At 33.8% G+C, this 22500-nt stretch overlaps 1 protein-coding gene and 1 long non-coding RNA gene across 51 annotated transcripts in view; both read right to left on the bottom strand.

The window, feature by feature from the left end:
• Positions 1-22500, bottom strand: part of itpr1b (inositol 1,4,5-trisphosphate receptor, type 1b) — a 246205-nt gene that overhangs the window by 173764 nt on the left and 49941 nt on the right. For 17 of the 50 annotated variants that reach the window (XR_015502787.1, XM_087273987.1, XM_087273981.1 and 14 more), the window contains exons 10-13: positions 22047-22217; positions 18510-18554; positions 18386-18415; positions 15213-15367 (exon numbers count right to left, since the gene is read on the bottom strand). Coding sequence is in view for 44 of the 50 variants with exons in the window: in XM_087273987.1 (XP_087130113.1) it covers positions 15213-15367; positions 18386-18415; positions 18510-18554; positions 22047-22217 (401 nt within the window). In the remaining 6 variants the exon portion in view is untranslated. The remainder of the gene's footprint in view (positions 1-15212; positions 15368-18385; positions 18416-18509; positions 18555-22046; positions 22218-22500) is intronic. The other 33 variants (XR_015502790.1, XR_015502791.1, XM_087274001.1 and 30 more) reach the window with 4 other exon arrangements.
• LOC147841851 (uncharacterized) lies at positions 6187-14809 on the bottom strand. Its single transcript, XR_015502833.1, has 3 exons — positions 12993-14809; positions 6973-8363; positions 6187-6729 (listed from the first exon to the last, which is right to left on the bottom strand). It is a non-coding gene; the product is annotated as an uncharacterized LOC147841851 (long non-coding RNA).

Raw genomic sequence — 22500 nt, forward strand, 5'->3', positions numbered from 1 at the left:
CAAACCTCATCATTCCTGCAGCACGAGGACTTGATGGTTATTTATAAGCGTTAAAAGTGGCGGATCTGTTCGGCCAAATATTTGACTGTGTGTCACCGCATCCCAAACCACTAAAACGATATAACTAAAGAAATCTCCACTGTGCTGAGCACTGTCAGGTGACAAGTGATTACTGAACAGCACATCATCGATGACGCAAGTGTGCCCAGGCCTGAATGTAATGTGAGTGTGGGCCGTCGGGGGAGAGGGGAGGGGGAACAAGCGTGCTACAGCCCGGTTCAAGGCAACAGCACATAGTGTGAGTACGCCCTAAACCAGCTATTAGTGAACCTATAGTTGCATCTGCAATGTTGAGATGGGATTATAATAACCAGTCACCACAGTTCAGAACCTGCGATTTGTTTGGTCATAATAGCATGAAGGATTTTCTTTTAAATGTGTTTTATAAGACCTGTGACTGTGTAAGGTTTCATCCAAATTTAAACCAAGACGTCATAAAATTAAAAGCTTTAACAAAAAATGTAATCACTTATACATTTTTTTTTTCTTCAGCTTAGTCCCTTTATTCATCACAGGTTACCACATAGACGAAATAGACCAACAATCCAGCATATGTTTTACAAAGCAGATGTCCTTCCAGCTGCACCCCAGTACTGGGAAACATCCATACACACTCATTCTCATTGGCCAATTTAGCTTCTTCAATTCACCTATAGCATGTCTTTGAACTATGGGGGAAAACAAGAGCACCCAGAGAAAACTCACGCCAACACAGGGAGAACATGCAATCTCTAAAAAAAAAATGCCAAATGACCCAGCCGGGGCTTATCTTGGCATTTCCATTAATATTTTTTGTTATCCGCATATCCAAAATGTTCATAAGATAAGGTGGATAGAAACATAGCTAAATTCTTCACTCTCCCTTTATCACCAGATCTTCAAGCTGCTGCAGGCTCCTTTCACAGACAGCGGGACGGTCTGATGCAAGACTCGAACCAGGGATCTTCTTGCTGTGAGGCGACAGTGCTAACCATTGAGCCATCGTGTCACCCCAAAACTGTATTGTATTCATTATTTAAACAATGAAGGCTATTCAGTGTTGTTTTACATATTTCATTTATCTTTATTTAAATGTTTTCATATGTACTTGTAATTTGTTTATGGTAACACTTTACAATAAGGTTCATTAGTTAATGCATTTACTAACATAAACTAATCATGAACAAAGCATTTACAGCATTTATTAACCATAATTGAACATTTACAAATTAATTATTAACATCCAAGTCCATGCTTGTTAACATTAGTTAATGCACCATGAGTTAACATGAACTAACAATGAACTACTGTATTTTCATTAACTTACGTTAACTAACATGAACAAATACAGAAGTAAATGTATGGTTTATTGTTTGTTCATGTTGGTAAATGCATTAATTAACATTAACTAATGAACCTTATTGTAAAGTGAGACCTTGTTGATTATATTTTAGGCAGATGCTCCAAAACAAAACAATCCTAAAATCTAAAATTCTTTCCAAATAGTAATTTTGTTAAATGATATCCATATCAAGATTTATTTTGCAGACAGTCTAAATTCCCCAATGTAATTTATTTCCAATATTGTGCTGCCCTAGTCCAGACCAAATGAACCAAGAGCCACCAACTAAACCTGCCAAGTGTGAACACATCAGAAATCCCACAATTCTGACTGGATTTAAACTTCGAAAAAAAAAGTGTGAATGCTAAGCAGAAGCAATTATACTGTTTTCTTTATTGTGGACCAACCCAGACAAGAAAAAATAAAGCAGACCAGCTAATTGTGAACTCATCAAAACATACATGATTCTTACAGGATGCATACTTAAAAAATGACAGTGTGAACACTAATCATATTTTTTTAACATATCCCAACATAGCAAACAAACCAAGAGACCAATATTAAATCAGCTAAGTGTGAACGTGTAATATAAAATTAAATAAATGCAAAAATAAATAAATAAATCTAACAATTAAGGTAGCTTTTTTTGACTAAACCCACATTATATAGCATCTATTAGCTTTCAGATTCACATAAGAGAAGCTTATTTTAGAAATATATCATTTTTGCTGTAGACACTGTGATCTAGATCTGTCTCAGATACATTTGAAGGTCCGTTTTTCTTAAATAATAATTAAATTTGCGCTTCATTCAGCATAGCCCAAAAGCTATCAAGTTCACATGCTCCTCAAAGGACACACATTTATACCATTAAACACATGCACACACACACACGCACCACAGGAAGTCAAACTGGGCACATGCACACACATAAACACACTCAGTCAGACACATGCTTTTGACAGGGCACAAGTGGTCATCAGACACCGGCTGTATTCCTGGCACGGTTGCATAATCGCCTATGTGACTAACAGGCTTACCTTTGTGTGTATGAGCGTGTGTTCATGTGCCCCCTTTGGCTAATTAGTCGCATCTACAGGCCTCCTGTGCTGCAAGAAGGCCATTTAAGGTCACAATTAAAGTTGTGACTTTGAAAATCCTCTTTCAAACTAAAACATGGTGTTTCTCACATGCATTCACAGGACATGCCTATGTAATAATAATAATAATGCCGCAGTTTAGCTGGTCACAGATATGACCATACCTGTCAGCAGATTAGTGCTGTGTGGAAACCCATTGAAAGCATATAAGTGTAATCGATGGATGTGTTCAAAAGCCCATAGGCTGAATATATAAAGAAATACAGCTATTGATTTGAGATACACAAACAAACATCAATCACTCTGATATAATCGGCTCATGCACATGAATCAAGACTACATCTAACTAAAAACAAAATGGCAAAAAAAGTGTGTGCACTAAAAAATGTTGCAGCGTTAATTTTTTAAAGTTGAATCAACCTATTTACAGATTTTAATATTAAATTAATCTGACTTAAATCATGAAGTTAAAATGTGTATGACAAAAATATAAGCTGAAACTGGAATACCTTATTAAAATAATTTAAAATAATGAGAATATACTGTATGCTGTCATGACTTTCTGCTCATATAACTGTTCACTGTGTACATTAAATATCACCAAAATAAATAAATAAAAAAGAAAAATGTAATAGGTAGTTACATTTTTAGGATATTTAAGATTATGACATTAAAGTCTGCAAATATTAGGTGAAAAAAATGCATTTTAATTATTGATTTAGGCCACAATATATGGGGAAATTATAAATTATGATAATAATTATTAATAGGGAAAAAATAAACCTAAAGTATTGCAAACAAATTACAAAAAATTATTATGAGAATAAAAAGATATATTTTGATAATTGGGTTGATTTAGGACTTTAAAAATCATATTATATATCTGCAAATATGTGTAATATCCAAAATAAGTTTGCACCAGCTCATTTTGAAATATTATTAAATAATATTAGTATTTTGATTATAAAATTAATAGGCAAAGCAAATTAAATAATGCAAATCATTGTTGGAAAAAAAAACTAAAACAAGTCAACATGAATCATTTTAAAGACAAAATACAATATTTATTATTATTATTATTATTATTATTATTATTATTATATTTAATAATTCATTTGAATCTCATAATTAGGAATAGAAAAAAAACTTACATTTGAAAGCAATAGAAAAAAAAAAAATCGAACAAACAAATGGAAAATGCCATAAAAATAATAAAAACCATTACTAGGAGAAAAATTGACAATACAAAATAAAAAATTTCAGTCAACATTGATCAATTTAATGGTAGTTTATTCCACTGTGGTGACCCCTGATGAACAAAGGGATTAAGTCAAAGGAAAATTAATGAATAATGAGTTTAATGCAAAATGAATGCAAATAATAATTTTATTGATTTGAATATCATAATTAGGAAGAGAAATCAGTAATAATTTAAAAGAACAAAAGAAAATGCCATAAAAATATTTAAAATCATTACTGGGACAAAATCTGATAATCCTACATTTTAAAACAAATTACATATGTCAACAAGAAGTATTTTAATGGCAAAATAATACAATTAATAATGTTATTTATTTCAATATCATAATTAGAAATGGGGGTGGGGGGTGGAATTGATATATTTTGAATGAACAAAAGAAAATGTCATTAAAATAATGAAAATCACTACTGGGAGAACTTGACAGTCCTTATTTTAAAACAAATTAAATAACTTAACATGAATCATTTTAATGAGAAACGATTGCAATTAATAATTTTATTTATTTAAATATTGTAATTATGAATAAAAAATAAAATGTAAATCAACAATAATTTGAAAAAACAAAAGAAAATAACATGAAAATAATAAAAATCATTACTGGGAGAAAATGTGATTGTCCTAAATTTAAAAAATAAATAAATCAACATTAATAATTTTAATGCAAAATTAATACAAATAATAATTTTACTTATTTTAATATTATAATCAGAACAGGAAAAAAACCTTTAAATGTAAATCAACAATAATTTGAATTAAAAAAATTAAAATGCCATAAAAAAATAATGTAAATCATTACTGTGAGAAAATATGAATCATATTTCCATATTTCATAAAATCAATATGAATCATTTTAATAATGAATAAATATAATAATAATAATAATAATAATAATAATAATAATAATAATAGGAATAATTAGGAATAGAAAAAACTTAACATGTAAATCAAATATAATTTGAAAGAACAAAAGAAGATGCCATGAAAATAAAGTCATAATGAACTGTAATACATACACATACAGTACTGTACTGTATGTCTTATATTGAGATTAAAATAACCTGGCCACATTCTCATGCAAGTCACTGCATAAACCCCAAACCTGAATTTCTCCAACTTAAGCAGTAAGCAAGATTACTTCATAAAAGCCCTTTCCAACTGATTGCTATAAATAAGGGAATCTGGGGGTGGGTGGTTACGCAACATCTGGCTTCTGTTTTAACAACATGTTTCAACAGCATGGAAAGAAAGATATGAACGCTGGCAAAGTGCACGGTCACCCTGGTTTCCGGCCTCCGCACCCACTCGGGACTTTCCTGGCTATTTTAAGAAGGACCAGTCACAATCTGCAGGTATCAAACACAAACACACAGTGCAACACGTGCACAGCTCCACCCTTCAGGACAAAAAGAATGTGACTGAGAGTGAGGAGACATGTGATCACTTTTGTGTGCTTTTCCAAGTTTGCATCCCTCGCTTGTTCAGTCACACATGAATCATTGAGAAAAGAGACCAACCAACAAACAACAAAAAAAGATGTGCCAGACATCACGCATTAAAAAAAAGAAAAGAAAAGAGCAGCATTTCCAGTTTGTGGAAGTTACATTTAAAAGAACTGAAAGACAACTTTAAATAATTGGCTAAAAAAAAAAATACATACAATTAAAAACAGTAGGGCTCCACAATATATTGATTCAGCATTGATATCGCAATGTGATCATTTGCAAAAAGATATGCAATGTTGAGTCTGGATGATAATTTATAATTTGCATATGTTTTTGAGGCCTGTGACTATGTGGATTTTAAAAGCATCCCCGTCTAATAAATTGCACCATTTGTAACTTTAATATTTCCTTTAATATTAAGATTACTTTTATTGAATTATTTGCAGCATGCATATATCTTTTACGCAGTGAATGCCCTTCCAGCTGCAACCTATCACTGGGAAACATCCATACACTCATTTACACACATACACTAAGGACAATTTAGCTTATTCAATTCACCTATAGTGCATGTCTTTGGACTGTAGGGGAAACCGGAGCATTCGGAGGAAACCCACGCAAACAAGGGGAGAACATGCAAACTCCACACAGAAATGCCAGCTGACTCAGCTGAGGCTCGAACCAGTGACCTTCTTGCTGTGAGGCGACAGCGCTAGCCACTGTGCCACCGCACTGCCACTTTACAGTATTTTACATTTGATTATTCAATTCCTGTATAAACTGAATACTGCTACTCCTTATTTAAACAATAAGGAAACCCACGCGAACATGGAGAGAACATGCAAACTCCACATAAAAATGCCAACGGGTCCAGCTGGAACTTTTTACTGTTTTTATATATATATATATATATATATATATATATATATATATATATATATATATATATATATATATATATATATATATATATATATATTTTTTTTTTTTTTTTTTTTTTTTCTGCAGATGCACTCCTGTACAAAATCAGCCCAATCTTTTGAAAAGTATTAATTCTTTACAAATAGAGATATTTAAAGTTGCTGTAGGTGATCTTCCACAATGCTAACAGCTTAGCATAAATCTCTGAATCACAGTCCTTCCCCTGCCGTCTAGAGCCACGCCTCCTTAAACACGAGCACAGCAAAAGAACCCTCTCTCATGTTTTAAAAGCTACTAGTGCTTGTCTGGCGGCGAGCAAACCAAACTGACATGCTATTTCAGAGCAAACATTTAGAGTTGCATGGTAAACAATTTAGGGAGAGACTAGGCGGAATAGCGCTATTTACTTGTGTTTTGTTGTTAAACTAATTAAAATCCACATTATAGATGCTGTAAAAGGTCATTTATGAAACTGAAAATAGTTTTATCAATCTTTCATCAGAAGATTTTAGTGGCTGAACAACACTTCTGTGAAGATATGACCCATTTGTAACAACAACATTTAACATTACGTCAGCTTTGCGTGAAGCTAAAACAAAAGTTTTAAAACAGAACATTATCCGTCTAAGAGAAATCCTTCAGCCGTTGTCGTCCTTTCTCCAGCGTGCAAAGGTAACTCCAATATTAATTCAAGTTTTTAAAAAGTTTTGATTCAGCAGGTTTTTACCGATTGCGCACATGCGCTCTCTCGTGAATGCGCGGCGGTTGGCGAAGCTGTGTACAAACGGCTGTGCAGTTGTTCAAATCTGCATTTGCTGACAGACAGATTGGGCTACTTATCAGAATTATGAGAGATGTCGGCCCGACTCTATTTAATTGAATGAACATTTTTTTAGTTTTATACCCAAAATATAAAAATACATATAAATACATTTGGATCATTTACTTTAATCATTACTTATAGACTGTGAATAGACTTTCAACCAGCACAACAAAAAATGCTTCTGAAGACAATCACCTACTGCAAATTTAAGTCATCTGGAGAAATTGTATTCATACCGCAATATATAATCGCAGAATAACGAGATATCACAAAGTTACGTTTTTCCAATATCGCGCAGCACTCGTTAAAAGCAATATTTTAGCCTTCCTGTGCCATTTTCAGCGTTCAACTAAGAAAGACAATTTTCAGAGAATTCCTTAGAATATTTTGTTTCTAGAGAAAGACTTGTAGTTTGGCAAAAAAAAAAAACATATTCAATTAATTGCCCAAGAAGTGGCAAAAAAAGAGATACTGTTTATGTTTCTTTTTTAACATTGTATGGTTTTTAACATATGGACTGGGCAAGTAAAAAGAGACTGAGCACAGTTAGCAGTTATTACACACAGGGTGAAGCAAGGATCATAACTGTTGTTAATAAACATGAGTGCAGCGGTAACACCTCAAAACTATACTAAAACTCTTCTCAAGCTCCAAAATAAACAAAGCTTAAACTCTTAGAAGGCTTTACTTAAAACACTAAGGATTATAATTATTGTTTATGCATGCCGGGAACTATAGTAAACCAGCCAGTTAGTTAAGCTAAAAAAAATAATCATGTAGTCCCAATACAAAATAATTCATTTAGCTTGTTTTTTTTTTCTCTTTTTTTAAAACAAAATTAAGTGAATTGACCATAAAATAAATAAAGTGTCAGACATTTATAAGGCACTGTTTTATCTAATTTTAGACAAGTAAAGCAACATTGTTTTGAGTGCATGAGATGAAGGTTATACTTTACGTAAAGGAAAAACATACATATGCAAAACTGCATCTTCTTCGGTGACTTCAGCCATATCAGTCTGATAAACTTGTCAGTCTTCTCTTCCTGGTAATTAAGAGTTGTTTACTACCCGATTGAAATATCCTGCATGCCTGAAGTCAGCACTATCTGCTGCTGGCGATCAGCCACAGGTAAAATCTGAAGTCTGATCATATTTCACTTCTCAGGCAGTAGAATAAGGGTAAATCGGAGAAACAGACTTGTATCTACAGTGTGTGTGTGTGTGTGTGTGTGTGTGTGTGTGTGTGTGTGTGTGTGTGTGTGAGAGAGAGAAAGAGTATATGTGTGTGTGTTGTCTGAACTCTTCATAAACAGGAATATCAGACTTCTGTAGAGTTAATGATTAGAAAACTGCCAATCAAACTTTGTCACCTGACAAAATAATTTACAGTTTTCCTATAACAATATGTCAGAGATGCTTGTATTTGACTAAGGCTGTAAGGCAAGGCAAGGCAAGGCAAGTTTATTTATATAGCACATTTCATACACAGTGGCAATTCAAAGTGCTTTACATAAACAGGAATAAAAAAGACAAGTTTAGGAAAATAAAATGCAGACAATAAAAATTATTAAAAACAGATAAAAACAAATTAAAATTAGTTAAAATAGGTTATAAAAGAATGAAAAAGAAAACGAAAAACATAATAGTGCGATCTGTCGGACGCAGCACAGTGCTCATTCAGTAAAGGCACAGCTAAACAGATGTGTTTTCAGTCTTGATTTGAATGTGCCTAATGTTGGAGCACATCTGATCATTTCTGGAAGCTGATTCCAGCAGCAAGGGGCGTAGTGGCTGAAGGCAGATTCACCCTGCTTAGACTGAACTCTTGGAACTTCTAGTTTATATGATCCTAAAGATCTGAGTGATCTGTTAGGTTTGTATTCAGTGAGCATATCTGTAATGTATTGAGGTCCTTGGCCATTTAGTGATTTATAGACCAGTAATAATACTTTAAAATCTATTCTGAATGTAACTGGCAGCCAGTGTAGAGAAATGAGGACAGGTGTGATGTGCTCTGATTTCCTGCTTCTGGTCAGAATTCTGGCTGCAGCATTCTGAATGAGCTGCAAGTGTCTGACTGTCTTTTTGGGAAGGCCAGTGAGGAGTCCATTACAGTAATCCACCCTGCTGCTGATAAAAGCATGAACAAGTTTCTCTAAATCTTCACTAGAAACAAAGAATCTGATTCTTGCTATGTTTTTGAGGTGATAGTATGCTGATTTACTGACTGCTTTGACATGACTGTTGAAACTCAGATCTGACTCAAGAGTCACACCAAGATTCTTGACCTTATTTTTTGTCGTTTGACCTTTAGAGCCTAGGTACGCATTCACCTTGAGAACCTCATCTCTGTTCCCAAACGCAATGACTTCAGTTTTCTCTTTGTTTAACTGAAGAAAGTTTTGGCACATCCAATTTTTAATTTCATCAATACATTGGCAGAGGGTGTCAATGGGGCTGTAGTCATTAGGCAGTAAGGCTAGGTAGATCTGAGTGTCATCAGCATAGCTGTGGTAGGAGATTTGATTCTTTCTCATTATTTGGCTCAGAGGGAGCATGTAAAGGTTGAACAGGAGAGGTGCCAGAATCGAGCCTTGTGGGACTCCACATGTCATGGGTGTCCACCTCGACCTATGATCACCTATACTGACATAGTAACCTCTCCCTTCAAGGTAAGATCTGAACCATTTGAGGACTGTCCCAGACAGCCCAACCCAGTTTTCCAGCCTATCCAGAAGTATGCTGTGATCGACAGTGTCAAATGCAGCACTGAGATCGAGCAATACCAACACTGTTATTTTACCTGAATCTGTGTTTAGACGTATATCATTGATTATCTTTATAAGAGCGCTCTCTGTACTGTGATGTGCTCTGAAACCAGATTGAAAATTATCTAAACACCCCTTGAAGTTTAAGAACTTGTTAACCTGGTTAAAAACAACTTTTTCAATGATTTTGCCAATGAAAGGGAGATTTGAGATTGGCCTGTAATTGCTCAATAGGGTGTTATCCAGGTTGCTCTTCTTCAAGAGGGGTTTAACAACTGCAGTTTTAAGTGAGTTTGGAAAAATCCCTGAGAGAAGTGAATCATTTACCACTTTTAGGAGATCCATTTCTAAACAGGTAAACACCGTTTTGAAGAATGATGTGGGGAGCGTGTCAAGACTGCAGGTTGATGTTTTTATAATTTGCACCATCTCTTCTAAGATTTTACCGTTAATTGCCATGAAATCAGACATAATGTCTGACTTCTCAAGTTGTGGTTGAGTTTGTTTGATATCGACACAACTTGGCTGATTGGATGAGCTGATTGCCTTTCTGATATTATTGATCTTATCAGTAAAGAAATTAGCAAATTCATTACATTTGCTTACAGAGAGTAGCTCACTGGGAATCCGACTGGGGGGGTTTGTGAGCCTCTCTACTGTTGCAAAGAGTGTGCGAGCATTATTTACATTGTTGTTTATAAGGTTTGAAAAGAAAGTCTGTCTAGCAGTTTTTAGTTCCACATTAAAAGCCTGAAGACTGTCTTTATAGATATTATAATGGACTACTAGTTTCGTCTTTCTCCACATACGCTCAGCTTTCCTGCATTGTCTTTTCTTCATTTGGACTGCTCTTGAGTTTCTCCAAGGGACTCTCTCTTTGCCAGTTCTCTTCCTAACTTTAACAGGAGCGATGTCATTTATTACATTTTCAATTTTAGAATTAAACAAATCAAGGAGAGAATCAACAGAGTCTGCAGATATACTTGGTGCCAGCGATATGGCCTTCATAAACTGCTCACTAGTGTTCTCATTTATGCATCTCTTTCTGACAGAGACAGATCTGTCTTTAATAGCTGGAGTGATCAGTATATCAAAGAAAATACAGAAATGATCAGATAGTGCCACATCCTTAACAACAGTCGATGAAATGTGTAAACCCTTAGTTATAAGTAGATCAAGAGTGTGTCCGCGATTGTGTGTGGGTCCTTGAACATGCTGAGTCAGATCAAAAGTGTTAAAAACAGTCATCAGTTCTTTTGCAGCATTGATTTCTGGATTATCAATGTGAATATTAAAATCCCCAGCAATACTAAAATAATCATATTCAGATGTTACTATTGATAAAAGCTCTGTAAAATCATCAATAAAAGCTGGAGAATATTTTGGAGGTCTGTAGATAATGATCAGTAAGATGCGTGGAGACCCTTTTAGTGCTATACTCAGATATTCAAAAGACAAATAGTCACCAAATGACACTTGTTTACATTCATACACATCTTTAAACAGGGCAGCGATGCCTCCACCTCTCCTATTAGCTCTGCAAACACTCAAAAACTCAAAGTTTAAAGGAGCTGCTTCATTCAGAACTGCTGCACTACAACTGTCATCTAGCCAAGTTTCATTTAAAAGCATAAAATCAAGGCAATTTGTGTTGATAAAATCATTGACTAAAAGTGACTTATTATTGAGTGATCTGATGTTTAGAAGTGCTAACTTAACAGTTTTAGTCGTTTTTACTACAGAAGTCTCAGATATACATTTAATAGACACCAGATTTGAATGATTTGCTATACGGTCTGAAAGAGTCTTTGGTTTTCTGTCACGTAATAAGACACATATCTGCGTAGAGAAAGCTACAGACACACTGGGTTCCTGCTTGTTCTGTAAACATCTGATAAAGACACTGTTACCTAAGCAGGCCCCCGAGACACATCAATGGCAGTTTTTAAGTTCACCAGCTAAAGATGAGGTGTTTTTTGGGACCTGGCGCTGTCGCAAAGACCTGAGGCCTTTCCTAGGTGTAGGGCGAGGTGGGCTTAGAGATGGGCGTGTGGCTTGCTGACTTTTGGTTGCTAACTGGGGGCTAGCAGCAATGGAGTGTGAGAGTTTAGTTCCAGCACACACCAGTTCCTCCATCTTTTTTGAAAAATCCAAGAGAGGCGAGCAAGATGACAATGAGAACGTGTCCGGTGACAGAGGCTGTGGGTCTGGGGTTTCTGGCTGCTGAGATATGTTTACCTGGCTGTTTTCCTGGGGATCATCAATGAGTGCTGAGACTTGATGCTGTTCTGATGCATCACAGTCTGCCTGTGTTGAGCTCAGTGTGCAGGGTGCAGACGGCAGTTTGTCCGTTATCGGCGGTTGTTGTGGCTGCGTGGTGTTATCTCTGTCCTTGTAGGATGCGTCAGCCACAAGTCCACTCAGGAGCTGATTTGAAGTCCTGTGGTCATCCGAACATTTGCTAGGTGTGTGTGTGTCATTCAGTTCAGTGGCATACACAGCTGATGGATGATGGAGGGAGAAGAGGATGTTGTCTTTCAGCACTTTTGCACCAAGCTTGTTTGGATGAAGGCCGTCTGATGTAAACAGCTGTCTTTGGTTCCAGAAGAGATTGAAGTTGTCGATGAAATTCAGTCTTTTCATGTTACATGTTTTCTGCAGCCATGCATTTAGACCAAGGAGCCTTGAAAACATATTTGTCCCTTTTGCAGGGAGTGGTCCACTGATGAACGGCTGAATTTTCAATCTTTCAACTGTTTCCAAAAGCTTACAGAAATCTCTCTTGAGCAGTTCTGACTGCTCCTTCCGAATATCATTCTTCCCCACATGGATGATAATCCGTTTTGCAGTCTCATGTTTCCTTAATATGTTCTCAAGTTCTTTATTTATATCAGAAACTGTAGCATGAGGAAAGCAGTATGTCATGGTATCTCTGCTCCTAAAATTTTTGATTATTGAGTCTCCAACAATCAATGTTCTTATCTCTGTTGCGATCGGAGCAGAATGCCGCTGTCTAGTCGGCCTTGAGCCTCTGTTCAGAGCAAAGTTAATTGCTGAGTCATGCGATCTCTGTCTAACTGCATTTGGGGATTCTTCACCCATATTACTCAAAACTTCATATCTGTTCTGAAGCTGTATTTGAGTCCGAGCTGTATTTGGGGTAGAGAACGCTAATGCAGCAGCGTATGACCTTTGTGATCTGACCCCACGAGTACCCTTTGGTTTCGCACCTTGTTTATGCCATAGTTCACGCTGATTTTCAACAGTTTCAATCTGTTTTTCTGTTCTCAAAACTGTACTCACACTAGACCCGGTTGTCTTGAACTCACGTTGCTATTTTACCTTCCGAGCCTGATCACGCTTTAGTCATTGATGATGTTACTGTTCAGTTTAACAGAAGCGCTCTCACTCAGCACAGTGGAGATTGCTTTAGTTATATTGTTTTGTATTATTTAAAGTCATTTTGGATGCAGTGACACACAGACAAATCTTTTGCTGAACAGATCCATAAATGTCGCTCAAATATGTTTATGACAGTCATTGTGCAGCAGTTTTCTATCTTTATTAAAATATGACAGCTTGCGTTTACTGAAAAGTAAGAATGATTAATAAATCCATATAAAACAGTCCCTTAAAAGTGACGTTGCGTCTTCAGTTTCACACTCAGGCACGCTTTGCAATCACACTATAAGTGTAGCATACCATGCTAAAGCCCAACCAAACCGCGCTCTGGCACACCTCTTCCAACAGAGTGAGGGCCAGATTCAAAGCACAGTCAAACAAACTGGGAAATGGGGGTCAAATGCACTTTTTTTCTCCACTAATTCGGTTATACTATTTGTCCAAATATAATTTTTGTAATACTAAAAAGTCAAACTGTCACTCAAACTCTGTCAACCAGACAAAATATTTTTGTTTTCCACCTTTCCAACAATAAATCACAGATATTTACATTGGGTCATTTAAAGAAACTTAAAATACACCTATTTTTTATATTTTACTATTCAATTTTATTAATTTCTTTTTTTTTCCTTTACTAATTCTGTTACACTGTTGAAAAGTCTATCTACACCATTAAAGTCTATATGTTTTTTTTCTAATATGCCTACGAGATACGGTAACACTTTATTTTGATGGTCCACTTGAGTATTAGTAGACTGTCTGCTTAATATCTGTTGATACTGCTCCTGCATCAGACATTTACCTGACTATAAGAAACTTTGCAAGAACATGTCAATTCAATTCAACTCAATACATCTTTATTTGAATAGCACATTTACAATGTAGATTGTGTCAAAGCAGCTTCACATAGTGAATTGAAACAGTGTAGTTTAGTTTTAAGAGTTTAAGCTCAGTTCAGTTCAGTCAACTTGGACTAACCCTAACCTCAATCTAATAGTCTACTTATAATCTAATGAGATTTAGATGGCATGTAGATACAATGTATCTTAAATTCAACAAACAGACCATCAAAATAAAGTGTGACCCTAGATACTAATAAGTCTAAAAGATATTGTTGTGTAAGTTATGCCTAATAAAAATATAACCTTGGGCAGAAAGACATTAGATATTTTAAATACACTCATCTACAAACTCAAAAATGACTTTAGCTTGAAACAAAAATGAAAACAACACAATTATCAATTTTTTTTGACACAACTTAATTGTTTTATGTCCAATCCCCTAAAATTTGTAAAAACAATTAAGTTACCAATCAATTTGTTTTGGGAAAACATGAAGGAATTGCGTGGAACCCAGAATTTGTTAGTGTATTTCTTCACAAGTATGTATCAGTCAATTCAAAGTCAATTCGAAGGTTACCCTTGTATAGACAGTTCAGGTTCAGATGCCACAGTAAAATATTATAATATTATATACATTTTATTATTGTAAAAGAGCAATTACTTTTTTCAGAGTATTTCCTTTAATAATATTTCTGCTGGAGAAATTCTTTTTTGTTTTTTTGTTTTTTTCAGCAAGAATAAAAGCTGTTTTTAATTTTTAAGGTCAATATTATTAGCTCACTTAAGCAATTTTTTTTATTGTCTACAGAACAAAATTTCCTAATTACCCTAACTTGCCTAATTAACCAAGTTAAGCCTTTAAATGTCACTTTAAGCTAAATGCTAGTATCTTAAAAAAAATCTAATCAAATATTTTATGCTGTCATCATGGCAGTTATTAGAAATGCGTTATTGAAACTATTATGTTTATATATATATATATATATATATATATATATATATATATATATATATATATATATATATATATATACACACACACACACACTATATATATATATATATATATATATATATATATATATATATATATATATATATATATATATATGGGGGCTAATAATTCAGGATTAATTATTCAGGATTAATTATTTAGGTTAATAAATAATCAGGTTAATAATTATGACTTTAACTGGTTATTTTAAGTATGACCTCTGAACCGGCACTTTTCATACCTGCCCAGCGTTATACCGTGTTTACTGTTGTGTACCTGGGCACGAGTGAGTCTCCTCCTCTGAGAGTGGTGGGGTCCAGCTCAAATATAGAGGAAATGTCATTGCCATCCGGCACAGACACCAGTGAGTACATGACCTTCTCATTGGGCGTGCGCAGACGAGCTCGCAGAGCCTCATGTTCAGAGTCCAGCTGGAGGAGAGATAAAAACACAACACAAACACACTTCTTCAGCTCACACACTTAAACCTTCACCCCAGCAAACAATCTTTGAGTCCTGACATCTTAACAACTCTTGAGTGTGACCTTAAATAACACACACACACTCACACCTGAGGACATGAAAGAACATGAAGAACGCGAAAACTGTCTCACCGTTTGACGTGTGGTTTCAAGATGAACAGGTTCAGCATTTTTAGACAATAATTAAGCTAAAAAATGTTGATTTTTGGTTAATTAGAAAGAAACTCTGCGCAAACATTCAATAGGGTTTAATATACTTGACATAAGGGCCTGATATGAGAAAACATAATGATTAACTTACAAAGTAGGCGCGCGCTACTGTATCAACAGGTGATTAAAATGAGTGGTGTTCTAGTGACATCTATAGGTGCAGTGACGCACTGCACACACTGCTTTTTCCGCAGCAGCAGCAGCGACACCGCGTGGAGGGTTAAAGAATACAGCCTACAAACTAAAAACATTAAAACGTCGAATAAATTTAATATTATAGATTTATATAAAAATATATATGCTGAATATATGATATATTATTAAACAGACAAGTCTGTAAATGTTTTATGTATGCATTTCTGGTCTCAAACTGAGTATTTTATTGTTACCTGTGTATTTTACTTTCAATGTAAAATTAACAAGTGCTGGGATTGTAAGGATGGTTTTTGGTAATTGAAAGACGAAAATAAATAACAATATGCATGATTATTATTATTATTATTATTATTATTATTATTATTATTATTATTATTATTATTATTATTATTATTTGTATTTATTAATTAATACGATTAATTTTATAATAATAATGACAATCACATCTGAAATATTGTCTTGTTAACAGAAATTATCAACATTTTTTTAAGTTGCATAGGAAGTAGTACCATTATTAAAACTTAATTAAAACATTATAAACATATCAAAAGAAAAAAAAACAAATACTTAAACATAAATTGAAATGAAAATAAATTAAAATATAAAAACCTGTCAGACTATTAATAATTTAATTAATATCACTGTATATACATATTTAAAAAATAATTAATTAAATAATAATTGTAAACCAAATAAAACAAACAGAGCCTAAAAAAATCTAATGAAATTTTTAAACGGCACAAAACTAACATAAATACACTAAGATAAACTGAAATGAAAAATTGAAAATATAAAAAGCTGTCAATCATTAATAAAAAGCACTATATACATATTTAAAAAATTGTTAATTAACTAAAAGAGAACCAAATAAAACCAAAGCCCAAAAGAAATTAAACGAAAATTTAAAATGGCACAAAACACGCATAAATACATTAAGATCAATTGAAATGTAAATAAAACTGAATATATAAAAAGCTGTCAGATCAATATGACATAAATTAAAACCCACTGTATAAACATATGAAAAAACATTTATTAAAAAAATCAAATGAAAGTTTAAAATGGCTTAAAATGCACATAAACACAATGATAAATTGAAATAAAAATAAAAAATTCCAAAAGCTGTCACATCAATAATCCATAAAAGGGGTGGTCCACTACGATATCATATTTTACACTTCAGTTGATATGTAATGTAGCTGTGTGAACATAAGCAGCATCTCTGAACGTCAGATGCTCAAAGTTCAATGCAAAGGGAGACACTGGCTTTTACAGAGTTAGCTTAGCAAAGCCTACAGCGAACAAAGTTTAGGGACTACAAAAAAATACAACCAGGCTACTGAGATCACAAACGCATCCAGTTACACAGATTCACCATGAGCATACACCCTGCGAAGCAAAGGGCCGTGGCCAGAGGTGCTGTAGTGCTGTAATGTAGCAGAGAAAGCTTGTTCTGTTTCTGTATTTGGGCTTCCAAAGGACACGACACAGAGAGAAGTGTTTACAGTTTATTTTTATTATGTTCCAGAGAATTATAAAAATACATATAATTAGCATTTGACAAAGGAGAACTTCCAAAATCTCTTCTAGTTCTGAAGTCGGCTAAAAACTCCTCAAGAAAGGAGCAGCTCCAACCATAACTGAAGTGGCTGTGGATTGTGAGCCACAACCTGTAAGTATTTTTATTCGTTAAATTTGTTATCCATTACATCCATAGTGTCTAGTGGTAAAGGTATGTCGTAGCGAGGACGTAAACAAGGGAAAATGCTGTTTTGCACCGCTGTAAACACCCACTGTCTTCAGTAGCACTGCAGTCTTTCTCTATGCGGCTGCTTTCAGTGTCTCGCTATGCTTTCCCTGCATTCTACATCTCAAATAACGAACTTGCAAAAGATATGAGAACGTTTCATATTGCTTACACATGCTTATAATCCGAATATATGTGAAAGACACTTGTCAGATTTTATTTTAGTGAGCAGTCGTGAGGTTCAGCTGTGTGCTTTGTGTCAATTTCTGTCTGATTCAGGCTCAAGCTAACAGCTACTCTGACTGACAGTATTTACACAACGGCAAAGCGCATGCTAACAGAGGCGTGACGATTCCTGGTGACATGGAACCGATCCACGAATCACAGCACATTATGATTTCTGACTAATCAGAGTCTCTTGAGGGCGGGCCTTTGGAGGAACTAGGAAATATGTCGTTACTAGGAAATATGTCGTTTTCATGATATCGGTAGTAGCTGTATATAATCAAAGTAAGATGAAAAAAAAGTAAAGTAAAGCATGAGCACACATTGCTTTGCATCTTATAAACACAACCAAGCCTTAAAATAAATTCTGGACCACCCCTTTAATTATAACTCACTGTATCTACAGATTTAAATAATAATTATAATAATTTGTTAAATGAGAACCAAAGAAAACCACCAAAGCCTAAAAAGAAAATCAAATGAAATTTTTAAATGGCACAAAATGCACAAACACTTGACAAAAGCACAATGCTGCACAAAACTTCAAGATAAGAGGCATCTTTTGATTTAGGCATCTGAGATGAACATGAAGGTACAGTAGTGAGAGCCGTTTGAGAGATTGACTGTACCTGGAAGTTAAAGGGTGAAAAATCTGCCACCTGAAGCAGGAAACAGAAACACAGCCAACAGTTTATTTGCCTTCACACAAAGCAAAAGCACAAACACAAGAACGACAGCTATTTGACTGCTTACAGATGAACGGGATTCCTGCGATTCTTCCTCATAGTCAGGATTGACCTGTGAATGCAAAAAGACACCAAAAACATCTTTAAATTGTGCAACGAAATCTGAGAAATCAGCAGGAAACTGATAGACTTGTGGGCACAAGCTAATCAAGATAGTCAGGGCCTGATCTTTGAACATGGTTTACCTGCATAGCAAGATTTTTTCATCTTTTTTTTTTTTTGAAGACTTGACATTAACACAGTATTTCCCCTTCTGAAAAGCTTCAAGTGCACTAAATGCAAAATTTTGGTCCTATTGTAAATAACAGGTGTTCATCGCTCTTAAAAATGCTTTTGATTGTAGCAGAAACTATTTTTAAAGACCAGTAATCACTGACAAGTTATTATTCTCCATTAAACAATTGGATACATTTGGTAATTGTGACAAAAAAAAAGAAAAGAAAAAGCACTGATGTAAAAAATAAATAAATAAAATAAAATAAAAAATACTAAATGAAAACATTAAATCACATCAATTTAAAATATATTTTATTTGATCATGTTTTAAATTATTTAATGAACAATAATAACTGTTGCAATTATGTTATATTCCAATTTAAACTATTAAAACATGTATTCAAATAATAAAAACACCTTTATTTTTCTATTATTTAACCAACATATAATCAAGTAAAATAAAGCCATAAAATACATATACTAATAACTAAAATGAAAATAAAACCATTAAATCATATTCAGTTAATATAATTTTATTTAGCTGTTTAAAGTTATTTAATAAACAATAACAACTGTTAAAATTATGTTATTGTTGTGCTAACTAGTATATAGCCAAAAAATGCATATTACAATAATCTAAAATAATAATAAATGACAACGTTAAATCATTTCAAATTAAAAAAACATTTTGTTTATTTATTATGTTTTAATGAACAATAATAACTACTGTGATTGTTATTTTTGTCTTTTAAAAAATTAAATAAGTTTACTTCCTAATATTATTTTAGCAAAATTTTATCAAATAAATTAAAGCCATAAAGAAATAAAAAATAATATAAAAAACTATAAAATAAAAATACTAAATGAAAGCATTAAAATATGTTAAATAAAATATATGTGTTATTTTATTTAACTGCACTTATAATAATAACTGCTGCAATTATGTTATTGTTGTCCTTTAAACAAATTAAAATGTGTTGAACATTTAAACTGAAAACCTTTACTTCTTTACTTTATATTTTTTGACCAACATTTGTTAAAATTGTAAGAATTGAAATATTACAAATATTTTTGATGTCTTTGACAATTCAAAACATGAGCTGAAAACAGCTAATTGACTCCACAACCCAGCAGGGGGGAATGCGGGAAAAAACAGTTCCTGCTGCATTTGCATCTGAGTCTGCTGAAACTCGGCTTTATCCACCCCATCTCACATATGGTCATTTCAATGTTTGAATGTTCTAGATTAACCAAACTGACTTTAACTATCATGTTTGATATCATTTGAAATGTCTCAGTGCGATTGGTACAATGGTCTCATTCTCTCAGAAATAGACATAATCAAAACAATAAATACATAACTTCAGGCATCTTTTGAACCACTATGAAGGGTGTGACTTTTCCACTAAGTGTGAATGCCTTTTGTTATACACACCCCCTTCCTTGAGGGAATTCTTGGATTATTTAAGGTAAGGTTTGAGAAAGGCTCAGGGCGATTCTGCCTAACCAGATCAGCCCATAACATGGAGCCTGCTCCATGTTATGTATATTTTTGAAGTCAGGTATGCATCTTTCATGTTGGATTTATCTTTGATAATTGACTGATTGAATTGACATAATACATTTACCTGACTAATAAATTGTAATGTTTGACCATATTTTGCTCACTCTGTAATTATTAATTCAAGTAGATTACGCCGTATCCTTGTTTCCGCACGTCTTGCGTCAGGTCAGTAGACGGACTAAAATCCAGTTGAGATGGAGTATTGGGCACACTAATTGTGTTTTAGGGATCCGGCTGACTCTTGATATTGATTCATGTGTACTTAGGTGGAAAGGGTGATAACTTCCGTCTAGGTCAACAAGGTGTTGCATGACTAACCTAGATTGGGTACCCGACCTTTGTTTAAAGGTAATATTATTCTAAATTAAGTTCATATGGGAAACCATGGGCTTTGTGAAAACCAAAGTTACTATAGAGTCCAGTAGTCGGGTACATTTATATTAATGCCCTAACCTCTAATTAGAAATGATGATTGTCTTAACTCAAAGGTGTACACCTAAGTGGGACTAACTAAAGTATTTTAGAACGAGCTCGCCGGTAGCAGCCATCTAAAGTATTAGTCAATTACCTCTGTTTAATATTCAAGACTGACCGGAGTGTGACCGTGAGGGACGCCTTTGGCTGAGGCGATTTCTCTGAGCGACATGAGCACCCGAATGAACCAATGTAATAGTTACTAGTGAAGACAAACGGTTCAAACATTTATCTAAATTACATATTGATATAATCTTCTTAATGTTTTATGATTGGAGTCAGATAAAACGAGGATAAATATATTAATATTCTAAACCACCTCATACTAAAATTGGAGTCAGAACATTGTGCACTGGAAAGACCGAACAGGCATTAAACCTTCATCCACCAGTGGACACCGGCATTGGGCCAACTGGGTGGACCTTACAAAATAAAGCCAAAAATACATATAACAACAATAAATCATATTAAACTGATTTTCTTTAAACTTATTTCACCATAATAGCTGTAGCAATGTTGTTATTGTTGCCATTTAAACAGTTTAATACATATATTGAATAAATAAATAAAAATATTGTTTACTTTTATTATTTTACAAATTTTTACCAAAATTTTATCAAATAAAGCCAACAATACATATTACAATATAAAAACTACAAAATAAAAATACTAAATGAAAACATTAAATTATATTAAATAAAAATATACATGTTATTTTATTTAACTGCATTTACAATAATAACTGCTGCAATTATGTTATTGTTGTCCTTTAAACAAATTAAAATGTGTTGAACATTTTAATTGAAAAACTTTACTTCTTTACTTTATATTATTTTACCAACATTTATTAAAACAAAATAAAGCTAAAATAAAATACATATTACAATAATTTAAAAAATATAAAATAAAAAATACTAAATAAATACATCAAATCATATTAGGTAAAAAAAAACATTTGAACTTATTTTAACTGTATTTAAAAATTAAACAATATTTATAAAAAAATACATTTATTTTAGATTATTTTACCAACTGTTTTTATTGCTAAATGAACAATAATAACTTCTGTCATAGTGTCCTTTCTCACATTTTCCTTTCCGTGTTCAAAGAGCAGTGCCTCAGATCAGATTAAAGCTGCACAGTGTAAGATTGGACCAAATTTGGCTTGAAACAAAGGGGGAAAAGCTGAGCTCCAGTGAGGTTAGAGGCTGTAAATGAAGCATGCGCAGTCTTACAGAGTGCAGTTTTTAGGGCAGAGCAGGTCTAGAGGAAGTTAGTGATGTTCCCTACCCAAAGCGAGAGGTTAGTGCTGATCTGGGAACAGCTGAGGGAGGATCCCGAGCTTGTAGAACACACCTCACTCACCTCTGCGGCCAGATAATGTCCTGTGGCCAAATGCTTAAATCTGAACAGACTGTTCCAGTAACCGGCGCCGCCACGACATGGGTCATGCTGGACCACCTAAAACACCAAATCAACACCACAATATATATCAGCTATCTAATAGAGCAGTTACACACACAGGAGGACACTAAATCAGTGTGTAGCCTAGTTAAGCCTTTAAATGTCACTTTAAGCTGTATAAAAGTGTCTTGAACAATATCAAGTAAAATATTATTTACTGTCATCATGGCAAAGATAAAATAAATCAGTTATTAGAAATAAGTTTTATAAGTAAGTTTAATAAGTAACAATCTTCCCTCCATTAAACAGAAATTGGGGAAAAAAATAAACTAGGGCGCTA

Source organism: Danio rerio, chromosome 11 (assembly GCF_052040795.2).
Source record: "Danio rerio strain M-AB ecotype USA chromosome 11, GRCz13ab, whole genome shotgun sequence".
Classification (NCBI taxonomy): Eukaryota; Metazoa; Chordata; class Actinopteri; order Cypriniformes; family Danionidae; genus Danio; species Danio rerio.